Source organism: Pseudochaenichthys georgianus, chromosome 9 (assembly GCF_902827115.2).
Source record: "Pseudochaenichthys georgianus chromosome 9, fPseGeo1.2, whole genome shotgun sequence".
Taxonomy (NCBI): domain Eukaryota; kingdom Metazoa; phylum Chordata; class Actinopteri; order Perciformes; family Channichthyidae; genus Pseudochaenichthys; species Pseudochaenichthys georgianus.
In genome coordinates, this window is record NC_047511.1 from 21,027,605 (window position 1) to 21,046,809 (window position 19,205).

At 42.2% G+C, this 19,205-nt stretch overlaps 1 protein-coding gene across 2 annotated transcripts in view; it reads left to right on the forward strand.

Moving 5' to 3' along the window:
* Nucleotides 1–7,381, forward strand: part of LOC117451958 (ADP-ribosylation factor-like protein 15) — a 108,548-nt gene extending 101,167 nt beyond the window's left edge. For both annotated transcript variants that reach the window (XM_034090343.2, XM_034090342.2), the window contains exon 5: nucleotides 5,490–7,381. In XM_034090343.2, the coding sequence (XP_033946234.1) occupies nucleotides 5,490–5,642 (153 nt within the window). In that variant the 3' untranslated portion in view covers nucleotides 5,643–7,381. The remainder of the gene's footprint in view (nucleotides 1–5,489) is intronic.
* The last annotated feature ends 11,824 nt before the right edge of the window (nucleotides 7,382–19,205 follow it).

Consider the following 19,205-nt stretch of genomic DNA (forward strand, 5'->3'; position numbering starts at 1 on the left):
GCCAGTGTGGGCCACTTTCCAAGTGACTGATATTTTCACAGGGGCCAACATGTCAAGGGATTGTGTAATTGATTGTCTTGGATATTTGAGTATGCCACTTTCCCTCGTTCAGAGACCCCCTAATGCTTCCTTCTCCAGTTATATGGCTTACTCATGTGGTGAGGTTTTGACACATGACAGTGAGGCAGGATAGACATGTGGTCATGGTACATTTTAGAACAAGGGCATTGGAGGCCATATCTTCTATTTTATGAAGTACAGTTATTTTAAAGCTTATACAACATAAATGTGCCCTTCTGAAATACTTAATTTTGAAGTACATATCAATATTTGTTTGGCTCCTCTTTGCTGCCTTCCCCATAGGTCACTTTATGCACAAGCCTTTGAACAAAGGATGTTATTTTTGTTGAAAAAGGGCCCCTGCTGAAGTTTCTCCAAATGAAAACCTCTAGGCTAAAATCACTGGTTCTCCAATGAGTTTATTGAGTAAAGCTTTCCTTGCTTCACAGAGGACTTGTGATAGTTGCCTGCAGGAAAGCAGTCTTTGAAGGATAACAGTTCGGTTTGAGTAAGTCCCTTTATCAGCTTCTATTTCTGTGTTTGGCTTTTTCAAACATGGCTGAAAGGCAAAATCGTCTCAAGTAAACATTTCCTGTTCTTCCCTTTATGATCTTATTTCTTAAACAGGAAGAGATTATTAGTATTATTTGATATTATTGAATTTAGTTTAGATATTTTTCTCAGACCTTTGGATCCTGAGGCAGCTGCAAGAGCCAGACTTTACAACAAAAAAGCCTCAGCTCTAAATGAGAAATTGAGAGTTGACAGCGCAGGTCATTTAACTTTCTTTTACGATACTGATCTGCTGTCGGAGTGTATCCAACAAACCTGCATCTGTTACATCTGGCATTGCTGTTAACCTCTGCAAGAATGGTAGAACTGACTTAGATTTCCCAAATCACGTACGTACTTCAGGACCATTGAGCCACAGCAGGACTTTTTATCACAAAGATCCTGAATATGGCATGTTAACTGCGTGCACACTGTTGCCTTGGACGTCCTTGAGAAGGGCACTTAACCTGCATTTCTCGGCACTGACACAATTGCAAAAATGACTATAGGAAACAGAAAGGGTAGGGATTGAATGATGAGAATGCTCCATGGAAGATAACTCCCTGCCAGTTACTGGTACATGTCAGCGTGTTGCGTTCTGTGATTGTCCGTGACATTGTAGGTTATACTTAAGGATCACTATAAAACACAGTCCTGCACTGTGTACATCTAAAAGCTGGACTGCTCGGCACATTGATAGAGAAGCAGAGTCCATCTGGATTGAACTGTCTATACTAGAGATGTGAAAGTGAGTTCCATTTGTCTTTTTACTTTCCCTGTTTGGATACCAAACCTGTTGCGCAGTGCATGCTGGGATGGCAGCAGCTCTAACTATAAGCTGGAATATAAGTAATATAAGCAGGTTAAGAAATACAAAGTAATTCCTCTGTAACTTCAGTTAAATGATTGTACTTATTTTAAAACAGCTTTTTGCAAATGTGTTGTTTAACAAGACAGGTATTTGTATATACTGTACTTAGTATATAGACTCTTCTTGCACTATTTCTATTATATTATTATTTACATTTTTGCACATCTCAAAACATTCTCTTGCACAATTTTGTATTTGTTTTATGTCCTATATATTCATGTTTCACTGTTGGAGGGGCCTGTGACTTAAGTTGTTCATTGCCAGACCTACACTGTAGTTACTTTGCACATGACAATGAAGCTTGAATCCTTATGCCCCGCCTCCCTGGTGTGTTTAGTTGATCCGGGGCCCAGAGCAGAGCAGGGCTCGGCTGGCAGCAGACGGCGGCCAAAGCGCTTTTTATTCTGCCAGGCTATCCTCTTGACCTGACATGATGCCAACAGTGACCATCACTTGTAGTAATCGTTCATGGGTCAGGGGGCAACTGGATGCACGTGCCATGCATGCCCATCCTCTGTCTTAAGCTGCATGAAGCAGGCTGGCCAGGGCTGGAGCTTAAGATTAGCTGTGCAGCCACTCCCTGTAGACTCAAAATGATTTATCTTTAATGAAGTGACATTTCCTCCAAACTCATTTTCCAAAATGTAATGGAGGAATTGTGTCTTTTCATCAATATGTCAAAAGATGGACAAACTGTATCCAGTCAAGAGGAAGTTCTAGTCTGTGTTTTATTGTGGGGCCTGTTCCACAAATAGCCTCGATACTGATTTCCAAAAGCAGTTAAAGCAATGTATTCAATCAGTTGAAAATCCGATCATAATACATATTTCTGGAAAAATAACTGTAATATATTTGTCTTAAATCTACTAAAACGTTTGTATCAGATAGATGGCGATCCGGACAGCCAGTTAAAAGTATATAAATATATATATTACCGTAATATGACTTTTTTTTAAGAAGAGTTGTGGCTTATTGGAAAGGAAGATGTGATCTAGTGTCACTATGGGTATATGCATATTACCAGTTTGGTATGGTACAGTGTGCTGGGAAGAACATAAGAGAACATTTTGTATTAATGTCATGTTAATTAGCATTTCTCAAAATAGAATTATACAGTTAATAACTATAATTGGCAGTGATAATAATGTCATAAGTGTTGCATATAAAATCCAGTTCATTCATGTGTTCAGTCATTGCTCTGTCCTCTGCGCGCTGCCTGTAGCCAAAGAACTCTGTCCTGAGTGTCATGGCTCTCCAGCACAGAGCCCGCTGGTGGCTGTCATGCCTGGATTCCAGCAGCAGGAATGCATTTGATACAGACACAGGTGATTAAAGATTTTTCGACACTCTTATGCATGTATAAGCAGCTTTCTCCCGTGCACAAGGCGAGGCCTCTGCTCTGTATGACCTAGAAGAAGCTAGACTGGGTCACCCAGTGGTCATCCTCGGAGCCATCTGGCAACCCATGTCTTGTGTGGCTTACCCGTCCCACTGCCTCACGCAATTCCTTAAGCAAGCATAAGTGTGCTTAGAGGACTTAATCTCAGAGAAACTGGTTTGGCCCTCACCGTGGACTGCCAGGGTAGGTTCACCGGCTCTCAGGTCATGGGGTTCCTTCAGTCATGTAACACTGAGGCAGCGTTTTTGGCGACTTACCCCGCCCGCCTGTTGTGTGAGTAAAATCTCTGGATTGTATTTGCCCTTTCAATGAAATGCAGCCTGGATGAAGGTGTTTATACCAAGTATTATTACAGGGGTGATTCTTGGGTGTCTCGGACTCCTCGTGCACAATTGTTACACTGCACTGAAACGTAATAAGCCATCTGGTTTGTGGCAGTTGTCTAATCTTACGACGGGTGGAAGACATTTGCCCAACTGGAGATGCCCCTGGGCGTGTTCTGTTGGGCCCACCAGGCGAGGAAGTGAGAGAAGCTTGAGCCTGTCTGCACTTGCTCAGAGGTCACTGCTGGCCGTTTCACTGCCTGCCAGTGCAGGGGCCAGAGTCTTCCAGAAGAGGGCCTTGGCTACAGGCGGACAAGTGAGACAGGCAGCCAGCCGCATCGTCTGCAGTCTAGGTCTGGGGCTAGAGCATGGACCAGGGCAGCTCGAGTTACCCAGACAGATTTGTTAACACTGTTTGGGTCCGCTCGGCTTTCTAGCCAGGCCTCTGAGCCAAACGTGACTGAGGTGACTTAATCTGTCATTAAACTCACATTACACCCGGACAGAGACTCGGCTCAGGGGCAGAGACGGTGCTCGCTCTCCCTATCACTGGCATGGCTGGCTGGATTTGAGCAGACACAAAGAATACCCCCCCTCCTCCTCCTCCTCCTCCTCCTCCTCCTCCTCCTCCTCCTCCTCCTCCTCCTCCTCTCTATCCTCTTCATGCCACACACCATGGCACAGCTAGACAGCACAGCACGGTCTAGACAAAAGCAATTTCACTTGAAGTTGAAAAGTCATTTCCCTGTGTGACGGGCACCTGTGTGTGATTGCTGCAGTTTCCGGGGGGCACGTGTATTTGAATTGGAAAAATATCAATTCAGAATACTGATTACTACAACACTGTTGATTTAATCTTTGTTTGAGATGTGTAGAAATGCTATTTGAAACCTAAACAGATTGTGAGAAAAGTCATACTGGATTCGGATGGATTTATGATATTGGTATTACTGATGCATGTTCCCTTTCTAGCCTGTCAGCTTTAATGATTGAAAACCAGATTATTAAAAATATGAAAACAAAGAAAGAATCATACTTTATAGTATATATATATACTGATTATTTTCAAGGCTTTCATATTTTGACAAGCAAAGAAAATGCCCTTCCACTTCTGTCACATTTGTAAAGAGTTTTGAATACAAAGTATAAACTGTGATGGCCAAACATAGATTATTTCTGTTACTTTATCATTACGAGAGACACATTTCTTTTGACCAAATCTGCCAATCTGAACATGAATCTGACTGCATGAGTATACATGGTGGGGAAATGTGGTTTTACTGCATCAGTAGCTTTTCATTTCTTTCCTAGCGCTGCCGACAGTACACATGTGTCCGTTTTTCACTGGCTATCAGACAAACCGGAGGAGATGGCTGAACTTCGTCCTCATCGGGCAAACTAAATTGCTTCCATTACTCTCCGCTTGGAAATGTCAGAATCCCTAACAACCTGCTGTACCTCGCGTGGCGGGCCAAGACATTGTTTCTCTCAGTTGATATTTGTTTTTACGTAGCAGCTGGTTCTGGTTCTCCCTCCCAAACTCACCACACCCCCACTGTTATGAGCAGCCAAAGCCAACATATGAACTTTATAATCAACTGTTACCAAAAGCACAGCCAAGCCACAATTTTCCCAGAGAATACGATTTGTTGTTATTGATGTTACTGTATTTGTTTGTTAACTTTGGTTGCACCCTGGATGCAAAGCTGTGTTTGGGCGTTTCGTGGCTGTGTCCTAATGTGTTTAATACGCAGAAACCACTGTGCGGGGAAAGCCTCTTGATGTGAGGATACGCAGGGCGCTTTCATTTAGCTCGTCTCATGTTCTGGGCCTCAGAGGACAAGGAGTGTGGCCTCTGGATACTGTAATGCAACATTTGAACCAGAGCTTTCCTTACACTGTGGTCCACATAAAATGACTAAATGATCATTCTGGTCTTCTCTCTTGCTTAGCTTGATCGTAACCTGAGCGTAGTCTAGCATCATCACGATGCTTTACCATGGAGTGAAACAAACCAGCAGGACGCTCTCCTACATGTGTGGAGGGGTTCCAATTATTGAAATGACCCGGTGCTGTTTGCATTACAAGACCTGCAAACTGTAGGTCTTTAATGATACATGCTTTGAGACTAGTGTTTTATCTGTTAATGTAAAAATCTAAATAAAATGTATTCAAACTTGAATTAAGAATGTTTTATATTGAAAAGATGTTGCCCTTGTGATCCAACAGGATCTCTAGTTCCTACCGAATGTTTTGACTGACCACACTGTGTTTCTGCCGACAGGTGAAGAAGTACTTTGAGCTGGAGCCGCTGGCCAGAGGGAAGCGCTGGGTCCTGGAGGGAAGCTCCACCGACAACCTGGAAGCAGTGAAGGAAAGCTTCGGTCAGTTCATTAGCCTGTTGGAGGACAAAGACACAGAGCCGGCAAGGATATGATGCTAAAGTTGCTAATGTTATGGACATTAGTGGCTAACAACAAAGTAACAACACATCCTGCTGGTGCCCATGTACACACACTCATGCACAGACAACATGCACACACAGTCAAATACAGCAGATGTTGGCCTCTCTCTTTGAAATGTGTTACGTATGTTATCCTCCCTTCACTGTGCTCTCACTTTTCAAATCGGAAGAGTGTGTACGCACAAGTCAGCCACCACAGCCTGACAGAGGAGAGCTGCCATTAAACCCACGCAATGTAAAGCGGTTTGTCAAGAAAAATCATTGGACTTTGCCAGCAATGGAAATCTTGTTTACTACTGTCTGTGTCATTGTGATTTAACCAATGGCATGTGGGACACATGGCATTCCTTCAGTCATCATAGGACGCGCACACACACACACACACACACACACAGAGTGGAGCCCAGGTTGTCTGTAGATATGTTTAACATCCGTAATTACTTTACAGGATGTTTAGGTGGGCTTGTTGATGTTCTTTCTACTGAGAAGTGCTGTATGGCTGTAAAGTGTGCTTCTCTGTTAGACTCGGTGACAACGACTGTCGTCGTGTGATTGTGAGTCCGGAGCCTTGTGTTATGTACGGTAGTTACATATTGGTGTGTCGCACCGTCTCTGAATATCTAATCTGAATAGTGTAGTCTGTGTGTCTCATGGAGTAATATGTACATGTAAAGGAGCATATTGCTGTGCAGCCATACACAAGTACTACTAATCATGTGACTCGGTAAGTGCTATAGGTTACTTTATGGAGACCATTATAAGAAAGCGGAAACACGTCTGAATGCTTTTTATAATTGTGCAATTTAGGATATATTGTATTGCTCTGTACTGTATGTTAACCTTGTAGAGCTACGTTCAGATTTTTTATACATCATACCACGCTTATAAATTATGCGGAATCAAAGACCAAACAATAAAAACCAACCACGATGATTAACCTGGCTGGACGTAGCCACACGGTAGAGAATGTGATGGATTTAGTGTCATTTCAGTGTTCAGAAAATATCATATTTGTTGTAATTTTTCTACACTTCAACTGTATTTGTTTTTCTTTTTGATTTGACATAATGCCTCTCAACACTGTGTAGCGGCTCCAGTCCCCGTCAGGGTGGAATACAAACTCTATCAATCAGCCACAGCAACAGCTGCCTCTGACAAGTCCCTGTCCGACACCCTAATGCCTTCCAACTGTCTGTGAAGACCCTCCCTGTCTGCTGTTTATCGCGGACCCCCGCCCCGCCTCATCCCAAACAGTATCAACCAACACCACCCCCCACCCCTGCTCCGCACCCTGTCCCCATTACTGCTTGCCTCGGTGGGGTTTCTATCCCCACATGCCATGTTCAGCCCCCTGCCCTCGTGTGGACTCCACACCTTAATATGAGTCGTATTCATTGTGCCATAGGTGTGTGTCTGTACCCAACATGTGCTGCGGTAACGTCCACACCTACTCCACATGTGCTTTGTGCTTCCGTTGTTGTTTTGTTCACTATTTTGCCAGGTTTTTAGAGGTTTAATCACTTTTTGTACCCGACGTGAGATCTGGATGGTTCGGTGCATTTGATCGCTCGAATGCAAATGTAATCTGTCGTCGGACCTTGCTTATCATCTCTTCACACTTAGGTTTTTAAAATATTCACTGCAGTCTGTTTTATTTTATTTTCAATCATGCTTTTTGTCTCAAATGGCAATTAAAGTTTTAAAAATTCCAATATTGTGTTAGTTTTTTATTGACCATGTTTGATTGTTTAAATGTTGTAGTAAATATATGTTAGATATTTCTCCTCTGTGTCACATTTAAGGCCCGAGTGTATTGATGTGTAATGTGTAACCCCACAACAGGGGTATGGTTGGCAGGTTCAGGGTTTGTTAAACAGTATTAAAATGTTATTTAGTGTGTTGTGTTATTACTCCGCTGTGTAGCCCATGTTTCAAGCATTGTATCTGTTGGTTGAAAGTTGTTTTTTAATCTTATGTCTGTATTAAGTAAATATTGGTACAATGTAACATTTATACTTGATGCATCAGTTTGTATGATGAGCTGAATATTTGCCTGTGTTTCTGGAAACATTTTCTTTACAATGTCTCTGATTCATGATTTAAGGTGACCTGTGGAAATGTGAGACACTGGGAGATAATCGGGGAAATGCAGAAGAGCCAGTTAAGGTCGGGCCAAAGTTGAAAAAGCACTCAAAGTGGAGCAGCTGAAGAAAGTTTTGAGTGGAAAGTTAACCGAGTGAGACAGGAGTTCCTAATAAATATACTCTACTCTGTGCTACCTCTGCCTCCCCTTTTCTTCTCCTTTTGCCGTCCTTCCCTCTCTTTCAAATTAACCGTGTGGCTTTAATACAATGTGTGTCATGCAGGTTGCCCTGGCGACTCTTTGATCCTGTTTTCCAGTCTCTGCCTCTGGGGCAGACGTGCTTCTCTTCAGTCTGCTGCACACCGGCTCTGGAGGCTGCTGCAGCCCTGAGACCCACCATGGGCTGCTGCGCTCGCTCCCCCCTCTCTCTTCCTGTCGCTCTCACTTTCTCTCTCTTTTTTGAGTCCTCTTTATCTCTCTCAGGTTCTCTCCATCTCTCTCTCACTCGCTCTGCTTCCCTTTGGTCACGCCACAGCCGCCCTCCCTCAGCATGGGCATGCAGGATGCCCAGGGGAAGGATAGAGGCCAGGACCTCAGCGAAGCAGCCCTCCTGGGAGAGAGAAAGAGAGACAGGGTATTTCTCTCTTGTCCACTCCTCCTCAATCTCATACGCTCGGTTTTATTCCCCTGAAAAAGATGCAGCTGGTCCTCTCCTCCCACACTGAAGCTTTACCTGCGCTTCCTGTTTAACTTCTTGTGTCTGGCTGTTCGTTTTCTAACCTTTGTTGGCAGCAGACCCTCAGTGAGGCTTACAGAAAATAAGCTGCAAAGTTATATTATCATTGTATAATCACAGTACAGACTTAATTAATCAATCTGTACTTTACCAAGCAACAATAACGCAGGCAAATGTTTACTGCGATGGATACAGTTACTCAAGAAACCTTCAAGTCTCTGCAAGTACATTTCCATAATTCAGTAACATGAATGGTAATTAACGGGTGCCTGGAGGGGAGGGAAAACACTTTGCGAAATCTGACAAACTATAGCAAGCTTAATTGTTGGCAGTCCTATAAAGTGAAGGTGTGATTTGTAACAGAAAAGGTGAAACATGCAGAAATGCCAGAGGGCTCCTTTAAGATTATGGATGTAAAGAATGAGAATGAATGACCCGAATGCCTCCCAACATCAAATGCAACTTACCACAATGAGCATTTGTGTTTTGATTATCTGACATAAACAGCAATGCATTCACATCGTGTCTTTGCATGAAGCACCTGGTTACACTGGGAACCGTCAGTGAGAGAAATGGGGAGGGGCTTACATCTGAAAACGGGCTGCATATCAGCATCCATGATCTTCCAGTGTGGGGAACAGACTGAATGAAACCATGTGGGCTTTACAAAGATATTACCCTCATATTTTATATTTTCAGCACCACCTCAGCAGGACTCCTGCAACAGTACAGAATATGTGTCATGCTTAAAACAAAAGCATGTCTTTAACAGAAATAAAACATCAACAGTATCAAATTGAATATAGATGTACAGATGTGTTAGTATTAAATAAGCGTGTTTGAATGTGCAGAATACAAATCAGTCGATGTCATAGCATTTGTTTAAACTGACAAGAAGATTAATCAGAAAACAAGAGTCAGGAACGACTTTAATGTTGAATTGGCTCCTTTGGTTGGGAGTCATTCCTGTAAAGGCGTTGATTATTTATAGATAGATATATAGATACATTATAGGGGCAATCGTGAGCCACATACGATACAACAACCTACCAGAAGTATAAACAATAGTGGTCACACACAACAAAATGAACCCTGTGAGCTTTGTGAAATGCAAATGCACGACCCGGCGGGGAACCTCACCTTCGTTTACAGGATAAACAGAATGCATGTTTTCTTAAACCCAGCGAAGAATGCCCCTTTCTCTCTGTCTTCTGTCTTCTCCCCTCTCCTGTCCCGTGTGTGGCAGCGTCTCTGCTGATAAGGGCTGCCAGGAGGGGGAACAGATGTTGCCCTGACATCCATCTGGGCCTCGTACCCCTGCTCTGCCTCCCACAGCCGATGCTCCACTCAGGACACCCCGCATTCCCGGACCCTCACAGCGAGGGGGCTTCTCCCACACACACAAAAAAGGCTCCCCTCCTCCAGCAGTGACACAGCACTAAGATCTGCTTTCATTTAGGGTACATGTGTGTACGTCAGTTATCAGCCGAGACCCCTGGATTCATTAGAGGTGTTTCCTCTTCGTTTCAACACTCCTGTCCTCATGACTCTCTCTCACACACTCACACACACCCCTTTGAAAAACATACACAAATGACGGAAATGCATCGACAAGATGTAAGCTGGTGAGGAAATGTTCCCTGGACCAAATAATCATTTCCAGATATCTGAGATGATGGTTTTCTAAGAGTCTCAAGATGTGCAGCATTTGACTGGCCTCACTCAACATACTTTTAATTTTCTCCAATTGATCTGCAAGTTGCTAGTTCTGTTTGTGCGGAAGGTCCGAGCCCAATATGTGAGGTTTGTGTTCATCTCATGTGGTCATTTTATTTTGAATTGATGGATTCATACACATGGAAGAACAGCTGTTATTTCAATAGCCAAACTATGTTGATGTAAAACAGCTTGAACTTTCAGCTCAAGCCAACATTCAGATGTTTCAAATTAGAATATTCTTTAAAACACAAATTGTTGCATACATACATTTCATCCAATAATATAAAACGTTTTTATTTTAACTTTGACATTTAAAGGCAAGACTTTTACTTTACACATTTTACATTGAACTATTCCTACTTTTTCTTTCACCACTGTCAACTCTAATGAAATACATGTAAATGATATTCAAACCTTTGCCTGAGATTCACTTGTTTTCCTCACTTAAAGCAAGCAAAACGGTCTCACTCTTTGCTTTACATTCATTTTAAATATTGCGTTGTTAACAGTGTTGTTAGTAAAGATATTCTGTGATTTGCCGACCACTCACAGGTGTTTTCACCAGCTCTGTGTTTTCAGATGTGCATCAGGAGATTCTTCAGCGCTGACGTCCCTGCAGAGGATCCCTCCTGTCGGGCATGTGATCCGGCAGGTTTTGGTTGAGTTGTAAAACTAATGAGCGGCTCAACCTGATAGAATCTTAACGAGTTACACCCTGCCAAGCAGTGAGTGAGTGCACTTTGAGGCAACATGCCACATTCATTATACTATAGGATCCACTGAGTTCTCCTGCATGGTGCACACATTGTCTGACACTTGCCCTGCATACTTGTTCAGGTCCTTATATCTCATGTAAAGATCAATGAAATTAGTCTGAACATCTTCATGTAATTTAATCAGAAGTGGGAATTGAGGATATTGGACATCTGCCAGTCCTTTCTTTCCAATCAATCCTATTTGGACAAGGAAAGCTTTAGTCACTCATGTCTGGGATGGTAGCTCAGACGCTCTCATTATCACTTTACGTTAGATTTGTCTTGACATAAGAATGTTAAAACCCTCCCAAAGGTTTCTATTTCTGGATCAGATTTGGCCTGCAGAAACTTGTGATCTCTGCGTTCCCAAACTGTATTCACCGCCTCAGATTTATTAACCAGGTCTCAGTGGATTTAAGAAACACTGAACCCCAGCAGGTAAATCTTAGTCGATGTGAAGTTTCAAGTTTCACTGAGGCCAATTTCTTTTTCTGGTACTACATCTGAGCAATGAAAACTTTTAAAACTATTTATTCAACTTTAACGCAGGTGATCACCGGTGTAAAAAATAAAAATGCTGCCCTCTGACTTCTACAAAAAACGTTCTAAACCGAGTGAATGTTTCCACATCCAAAAAGTAGGAAACCTCAACATAAAATTGTCCATTATAAGTCAAAGTCTTGCATTTAAATGTTACTCAACTGAAAGTACATAAGTGTTATATTATTGGATTAAATTAAATGGTGCATTACTCTATCTGGGACATTTTATCAGAGGTGGAAAAAGTACTCAGATCTTGTACTTGATTCAAAGTAAAAGTGCTATAGTGTAGGAATACTCTGTTACAAAAGCCCTGCATTCAAAATGTTACTCGCGTAAAATTACAAAAGTATTGGCATCAAAATATACTAAAAGCACCAAAAGTAAAAGTGCTCATTATGCAGAATAATATATATGATATGTTTCGAGTGCATTTAAGTTTAAGTGTATCAAAGCTTGAAAAGGTGCAGCTAGTTTGAATGACTTTGTAGTCTACAGGGTAGCTTGTGGATTTACACCAGGTGGAACTAAAGTCTGATTTGATTATATTTTACAATATTAAATAAATGTAGTGGGTTAAAATTACATGATTTACAAAGTACATGTAGAACGTATAAAGTAGCAAATAGTAGAAATATTCAAGTAAAGTACAAGTTCCTCAAAAAGTACAGTACTTGAGTAAATGTACTGAGTTACTTTACACCACTGCATTTTATGTTGTAGCGTTTAAGTAGAAAACTACTTAATTTGCTGTTTGGTAGTTTATGACATCAAATGGTATCTAGTTACTATATCTGTGTACTACATAGCCAGAGTTCATATTAGTCTTTTGAATTGTGGTGGTATAAACTGTCATTAAATCGAAAAACATAAGTAACTTTTTGTGAATTTAAAATGAGATAACATTTATAAGATCCTCGTAGGTATCCTTAAAGGTTTGGATTTTGAAGGACTTAAACCTTTGCCCTGGAAAAATGTAGGAAACCATGCTGTGCAATTCTCCTCCGCTCCTTTGTGGCCACCTAAACGCCTCTTGTTTTTTCTGTGTGTTTGAATGCCACGTCTGTTGGGTGACTTCCGTGGGATTCCAGCAGGCTTGTCACTCACATTGTTTGTCCTGGGGACGAGATCTGTGTGAGTCCTGTTTCTCTTCCTCTCTCCTCGGCCTGAGTGCTGATGGAGACCCGCATCCCAGGTGGCCCTCACATCAAAACAAGGGGGATCGCGGCTCTTGGTTTTCAGACAAACATCACTCACTTTCTTTGTTGTCTGAGGGACAGGGGGCACGGCGGTTTATCTCCAGAGGATCTCCCCCGCTATCGCCTTCCACCGGCCCACCGCCCCATCCCACAGAAGCCGCTAAAAGCAAATGTCAGTCAAGGAGAAGGCGTTGCATTCCTCCAAGAGGTCAATTAGTGGTGGCCACTGAAGGATCTGTTGTATTTTTAAGAAGAAGGCTATTTAAAAATCTTCTTTTTAAGGTGTTCAAATCCAGTTACAGATTTATTTCCCTCCTCCTCTGTTTTAAATCCCCTTGTATGATGACACCATCGTCACGTTGCAGTCCATGTTTTGAAGAGAACTGCCCTGCATACCTACCGCACTCGGCCCAGTTTAGTCTACTGAGTTATATGACGCTGAGCCTGATTCACGACGTGCCACATATAAACCTGTTGCTCTCTCAGGCTGGTGAGGGGCTTCCATAGCAGCTCCTGGTGCAGCGGCCCCTGCCCCATCTGTGCAGGTGATTCCTGCCCCGTCCCCTCCAGGCCCTCGTGAGCACCGTGTCTAGGCGACTTTTATGAGCGTGACCTTAACATGCCCGTCTCGAGTGGTCTAGACTCAGCGCTCCATTTACTAGAATCCCCATCCCACTGATGGCTATCAGACTTTTCACTTTTTTACTGGTGATGCTCTCTTGTCATAACTCTTTGAAGACGGACAGGCGTGACGCTCTGACCATCCTGTTTGTGGACTTGGTAGAATTTTACTGTCACGGCTCAGAAACACAGGGGGAAACTAATTGGAGGGCTCTGTCAGGCACTGCCTCTCTACGGGAGAGTCAGATCCACATGTGCAGAGTACAGCTGTGGTTTGGCTGCTCCGAGGAGGTGCAGGCTTTCCTGAAGTGCTTCAAATATCAACACAAGTAACTTGTTTCAGACATGAGCTCAAATCAAACCAGAGTTGTGCCCCAAGTATTCTCACAAAAGTGGATAAATTGACTGATTCACCTTCTTTAATCAAAGTTACCCTACGCCTTCTGTTAACTCCCGTATAAATCCTTTGTAAGAAGCCACAGGTCATTATTGAGTCGCTATTATGTAGTTAATATTTAATTGTTGTCTATAAATGTGGCCGTTTTATAGATGGTTAGATGTTTTGGTGTGCTGCGTGGCGTGGAGCCAAACACCGTAGGTGGGTTAGCTCATTGAATCCAAACAGAGAGAGCGGCTCCAGTGACGACACTATGTGGGCAGATTGCAGCTCTCAAAATACAAACGTTCCGTGTGAAAGAGAAAAAAGGGAGAAAAAGTGAGTCTTTCACAGGAACAATCTAGTACACACGGTGGCTGCGTAGAGAGAGAACACCTGTGTTTTACCAACGTTTTGGCAGAGAGCAAATGATCACTGCCGGGTGCCATATTTGGTTGAGTCCAAATGTATTGTGGCCCGAACAGCGATGACGAAACGCCCTCTGACTCAGGCAGGAAGTCGGTCATCACCAATAACATCCGAGTGAACAGCAGAAAGAGGAGAAGCTGCTCAGCGTGGGGCTGGGATGATTCAGCGCTGCAGGCTGCAAACACACACACTCAGGTTAGATAGTGGGAATAAGCTTAGAGCTGAAGCCAGAAATAGTGTATAAGGTGTTGAGGATTAGGGTTAAATGTCAGAAAGGTCAAGTCAGAGACCAGTATAGATTGGCTTAGAGGGGTCAGCTGCAAGGAGCTCGCTGAACAATTGGCAGCTAGAGTTCTTCTATACGTTTACAGTCACCGTGTAACGCAGTGTGTTCAACATGTTGGCCAACCTGGCCCTACCTACTCTTAATGACTCAATGTGCAACAAATCTGGAATAGCTGCTTTTTGTTAGGGTTGAGGATATAAGACAATTCATGAATCTGAAACATTTATTTTAATTATCCTGGATGTCTTGCACATTTGTTTTTACCTATGTACTCAACAATACACTAATATTGCAATCAAATTGGATAAAAATACTATTGAATGTAGTACTGTATGAATATATGTACTGTAACTCAAATAAATAAAATAACTGTAAATTAGCTCCACCTTCACTAACTACAGTAGAATATTGCAATATATCAGTAATAGTTATACACTAATATCATACATAATCATTCTTATGAACCCAAGGGGGCATTATAATACATTATGAGTAGTTTAAGTACATGTTGCTAATTATGCTAACATACGTTTACCTGATGAGTATTTTTCTTTTATGCATCTGAATATGTGTTGATTCGATGATTTGTTTTAGTAGATTCAAACGTTTTCTTGGAATAATTTAGTTACATAAATATTCGCAGGTTATTTTGATAACTCATATAATGGATTCATACTTGAAACAGTCAATAACAAACTAAAATGTGTTTAAGAATGTGAAAAAAACGTACACAACAAACGTTAAAAATTCCCAAATTAATGTAATACTTTTGTTGTTTTTTCTCGTTTCAGAAAGTTCTGTCTCTCGTGTTGCTGCTCTGCGGACAGCCCCCCCCCCCCCCATCCCCCCTCACCCCTCTCCAAACCCCTCTGAATCTGCCTGGTTCACATACACAAGATTAAGTAGCAAAAGTGACATCCAAGACCAATCGGGCCACCCAAGAGAACCGCAACCAGCGGAGAGGCTGTCAGAGCCCCCTTTTGCAACATTAATCTTCAAGCCTCTCCTGCACTGCCAACTCACATCTCCTTCAAACAGGACAGGGAGGTAAAACACGGAACTTTTCCCTCCCTGAAGGTTTTCTCCTCTCCATCAATTAACTCTTTGGGGGACAATTCATCGCCACCCGCCATGTGCCAGACAACTTCAAACAATGGCAAAATAAATTACTTTTCATGGCATTTTTGGAAAACTTGCCTATAATTTGGCAACAAGGACATGTGGACATAAGTTCAATTCCTAATCGACCCAAAGGCCTCCACAAAGACATGTGAGGCAGAAATCACACTAAGAATTCTGCTTTAAAGTGATTTATGCCAGAGAAAACTACATTTAACCTGTCTGTCGAGGGCTGTGGAGACATGTCCCCGGTCTGTTCCAGCCATTAACAAGATGTTAACATTCAGCAGTGGAATTCATCTCAAACGTCAGAGGGCTGCTAAAATAGACATCCAGGGATCAGCACGCTAACTGAGCGCTCCACCACGGCTAACCCTTTTGTCTTCTCTGCTGACCAATGGCATCTTTGATCTCTTTCAGGAGGACATCTCTATGGTGTGTTTGTGTGGTGGGGGTTATCCTGACCTATGGGTGGATGGGGTGTCACGTCCCACCTGATAGCAGTGTGAATGGGAAAACAAAAAAGATGAATACAGCGATTGATAAATAGCGGAACATGGGTGTGTTTTGCTGTGGATGCCTTCAGTCCCAGGAGAGGGCCTTCCTAACCCCAACCTTTCGTCTGCCTGAGACCTGAGAAGCAGAGGGGGACGTCGCGCCTACAGTGATCCTTTGAAGAGAGCCACGCTGAAATCCAGCAGCATGCCTCAAATACTTTCTGCCAGAGTTTGGTGAGACATGGCTGGAACCTTAAATCTGTAGGAATACATCTGCTTTTAAGGATAAGACTGGTGGTAATTCATATGTCTCTCTCTGTCAATAAAGTTCATGAGAAGACCTGATGCAACCAACAAGTTTTGTTTCGAGTTGCCGACGCTGAATACATCTTAAACCTCAGTGCTGTCGACGATGTTGTCTCAAAAATACACACTCACTAGAGCACCAAATGTGTATTCATCCGCAGCTGAAAATAATCCCAAACAAATGCACTTTGTACTCCTGTTAAGCAATATTTTATAAAAAAAAAAACACTACAGTGCTGTTTCCTGATATTTTTCAGTGACCCACTTCTTAAAGATGTATGTCTTGAGTAGGAATAACTGATGATGAGAAACAAACAGCAAAACCAGGAAGCGCTAAAGACAGACTGACACATGGTTGGTTTTAGTCTTTTATTGGTTTTTGAGCCACAAGAAAAATATTAATATTAATAAAATCTTAATTTCACTTTTAGCTTTGAAGATTATTTGGTTATTTTTACCAAGGACATGAGAAATATGCCTCTAATATTTCTACCAGAAAACGATTGAGGATAATCCCTTTAATGTTTGGCACTTTTCGATATTAAATGTCTTGTTTCTGGTCAAATCTATTTCGAAACTGCTTAGGCCTAAAATAATCAGACCGTAGTGTCTGTCTGCCTTTGGCTTATCTATATAAATTAGCATCATCATCACATTGGAAATCATCCAAAATGCCATACATTGGTCCTTTGATGTGTTGCTGGTGAAGGCCTGGTACACAGATATGCAGGTAAGAGGGTACCATGATGCTAACAGTGTGGCAAACGTGATAGTAAGAAAATGTGTACTTTAACTCAGCATATTGAATGAATTCAGAGAACCTGAGATATTACTTTTTAGGAAACTTCAGTACACAAATATAACAAATGTAAGGGTTTATAATAAAACCCTTATGTGAAACTACATAACTTTTGTTGTTGTTGTCTCACTGTACGGAGGGTAAATAAATGATGCAAGAATAATAAACAGTACACTTTAGGTAAACAGGTTCTTTTCAGCATTGCTTGCTATGAGGTTTTGTTTGGATAACTAGAAGTCATCATCAATCTGAGACTGCCCTTCAAAACAAGCAGGTCCCACAGTATGCTGAACACACACACACACACACACACACACACACACACACACACACACACACACACACACACACACACACACACACACACACACACACACACACAGGGAGCAAGTATTTGGCTGCAGACGAGCAGGGTTGCGTGCCTCATGGCCGGGTTGGAGAGTTCAGTGTGAGTTGCCTCAGAGAGCAGTGGTCAGGTCATGGTGGGCCACGGTGTGTGTGTGTGTGTGTGTGTGTGTGTGTGTGTGTGTGTGTGTGTGTGTGTGTGTGTGTGTGTGTGTGTGTGTGTGTGTGTGTGTGTGTGTGTGTGTGTGTGTGTGTGTGTGTGTGTGTGTGTGTGTGTGTGTGTGTGTGTGTGTGTGTGTGTGTGTGTGTGTGTGTGTGTGTGTGTGTGTGTGTGTGTGTGTGTGAGTGAAGGTGTGTGTGTGTGTGTGTGAAGGTGTGTGTGTGTGTGAAGGTGTGTCTGTTGTTGAGAGCCACGCGTTCAGACTAAAACATTCACATCAGGTCTTGTGTCCAGCTGCTGAGTCAAAGCAGGACGCACGGCTCGATGATGTTCTGTATGCTTTCCAACAGAGTATTTTATTTAATGACTGGAGGCTGAACTCTCAATAGCACTGAAACAACAGCTCATGGCAGATTAAAACTTCTTCCCCAATTGAAAAAAACATTTGTAAACACAGAAGTCTTCCTGGAATTCCTTTGCTCAATGTCTGTTTTTTACTCTTTTAATTTAAGAAAATACTTGCAAAAAACATTAAAACATTAAATCATACATCATGCAGTTACATTGTGTAGTGCTGACAAATGAAGTGTAACAGATTGTGGTTTGCTCCAACATACACACTGCTTTTATTATATCAACTGGCGGGGCCAATTATTACTTAACCCATAAAACATAAATAAACTATGACACTAATAGTGACTCAAAACACCATTAAACATTAGTATGAGGAGCATGTGTCATTACAGTGTCACTAGGGTGTAGTTTTCACTCAGCAAATAGACAATCTATGGGCCTTGTGTAAATATATCTACATGCTGTCCTCTTCTGTCCTGTTCAACACGTTGATTATCTTGCAGGATACTTTCAATTTCCACCTGCATTCAGTGAAAGTTAATGGGATTTAGTTTAATCTTGTATTTTCATATTTTTAAATCTCTATTGCAAGTCACTGTCCAGGTTACAGTGCTTTCACACCCAGAGCTGAATACATGTTTTCCAATTTAAACAGCAGAAGTAAGTAAAAGCCAAAGTGGCTTTGATTCTAACAAGTGTGGCAAAAAGTTGAACTTTGACCCCACAAACACCAATGGGATTCTGAAATTGACAATATAGGTTTTAGTTATGGCGCTGACAATTTAGCTGGAGGAGGGAAAGTACATGTTGTGCAGAGGTGGGAGAAGTACTCAGATATTGTAGGCTACTTGATTAAAAGTTGAAGTACCAGAGTGTAGAAAAACTCTCTTACAAGTAAAAGAGTCATTGTTTTGTTTTTTTCACTCAAGTAAAAGTACAAAAGTATTAGCATCAAAATACTTAAAGGTGGGGTAGGTAAGTTTGAGAAACCGGCTCGAGATCGCTAGAATTTGAAAATACACAGCCGGAGAAAATCTGCCACTTCCTTATAGAGCCCCTCCTCCACACACACGAACGCGCACATGACCAATGAGGGCACGAGAGAAGTTTGTGCCTCGATGGAAGGCTGACAGGCAGGTTGTAAAAAGTACAACCAATCCGTTTAGCCGGCCTGGCTAAACGGATTGGTTGTACTTTTTACAGTATTACGGC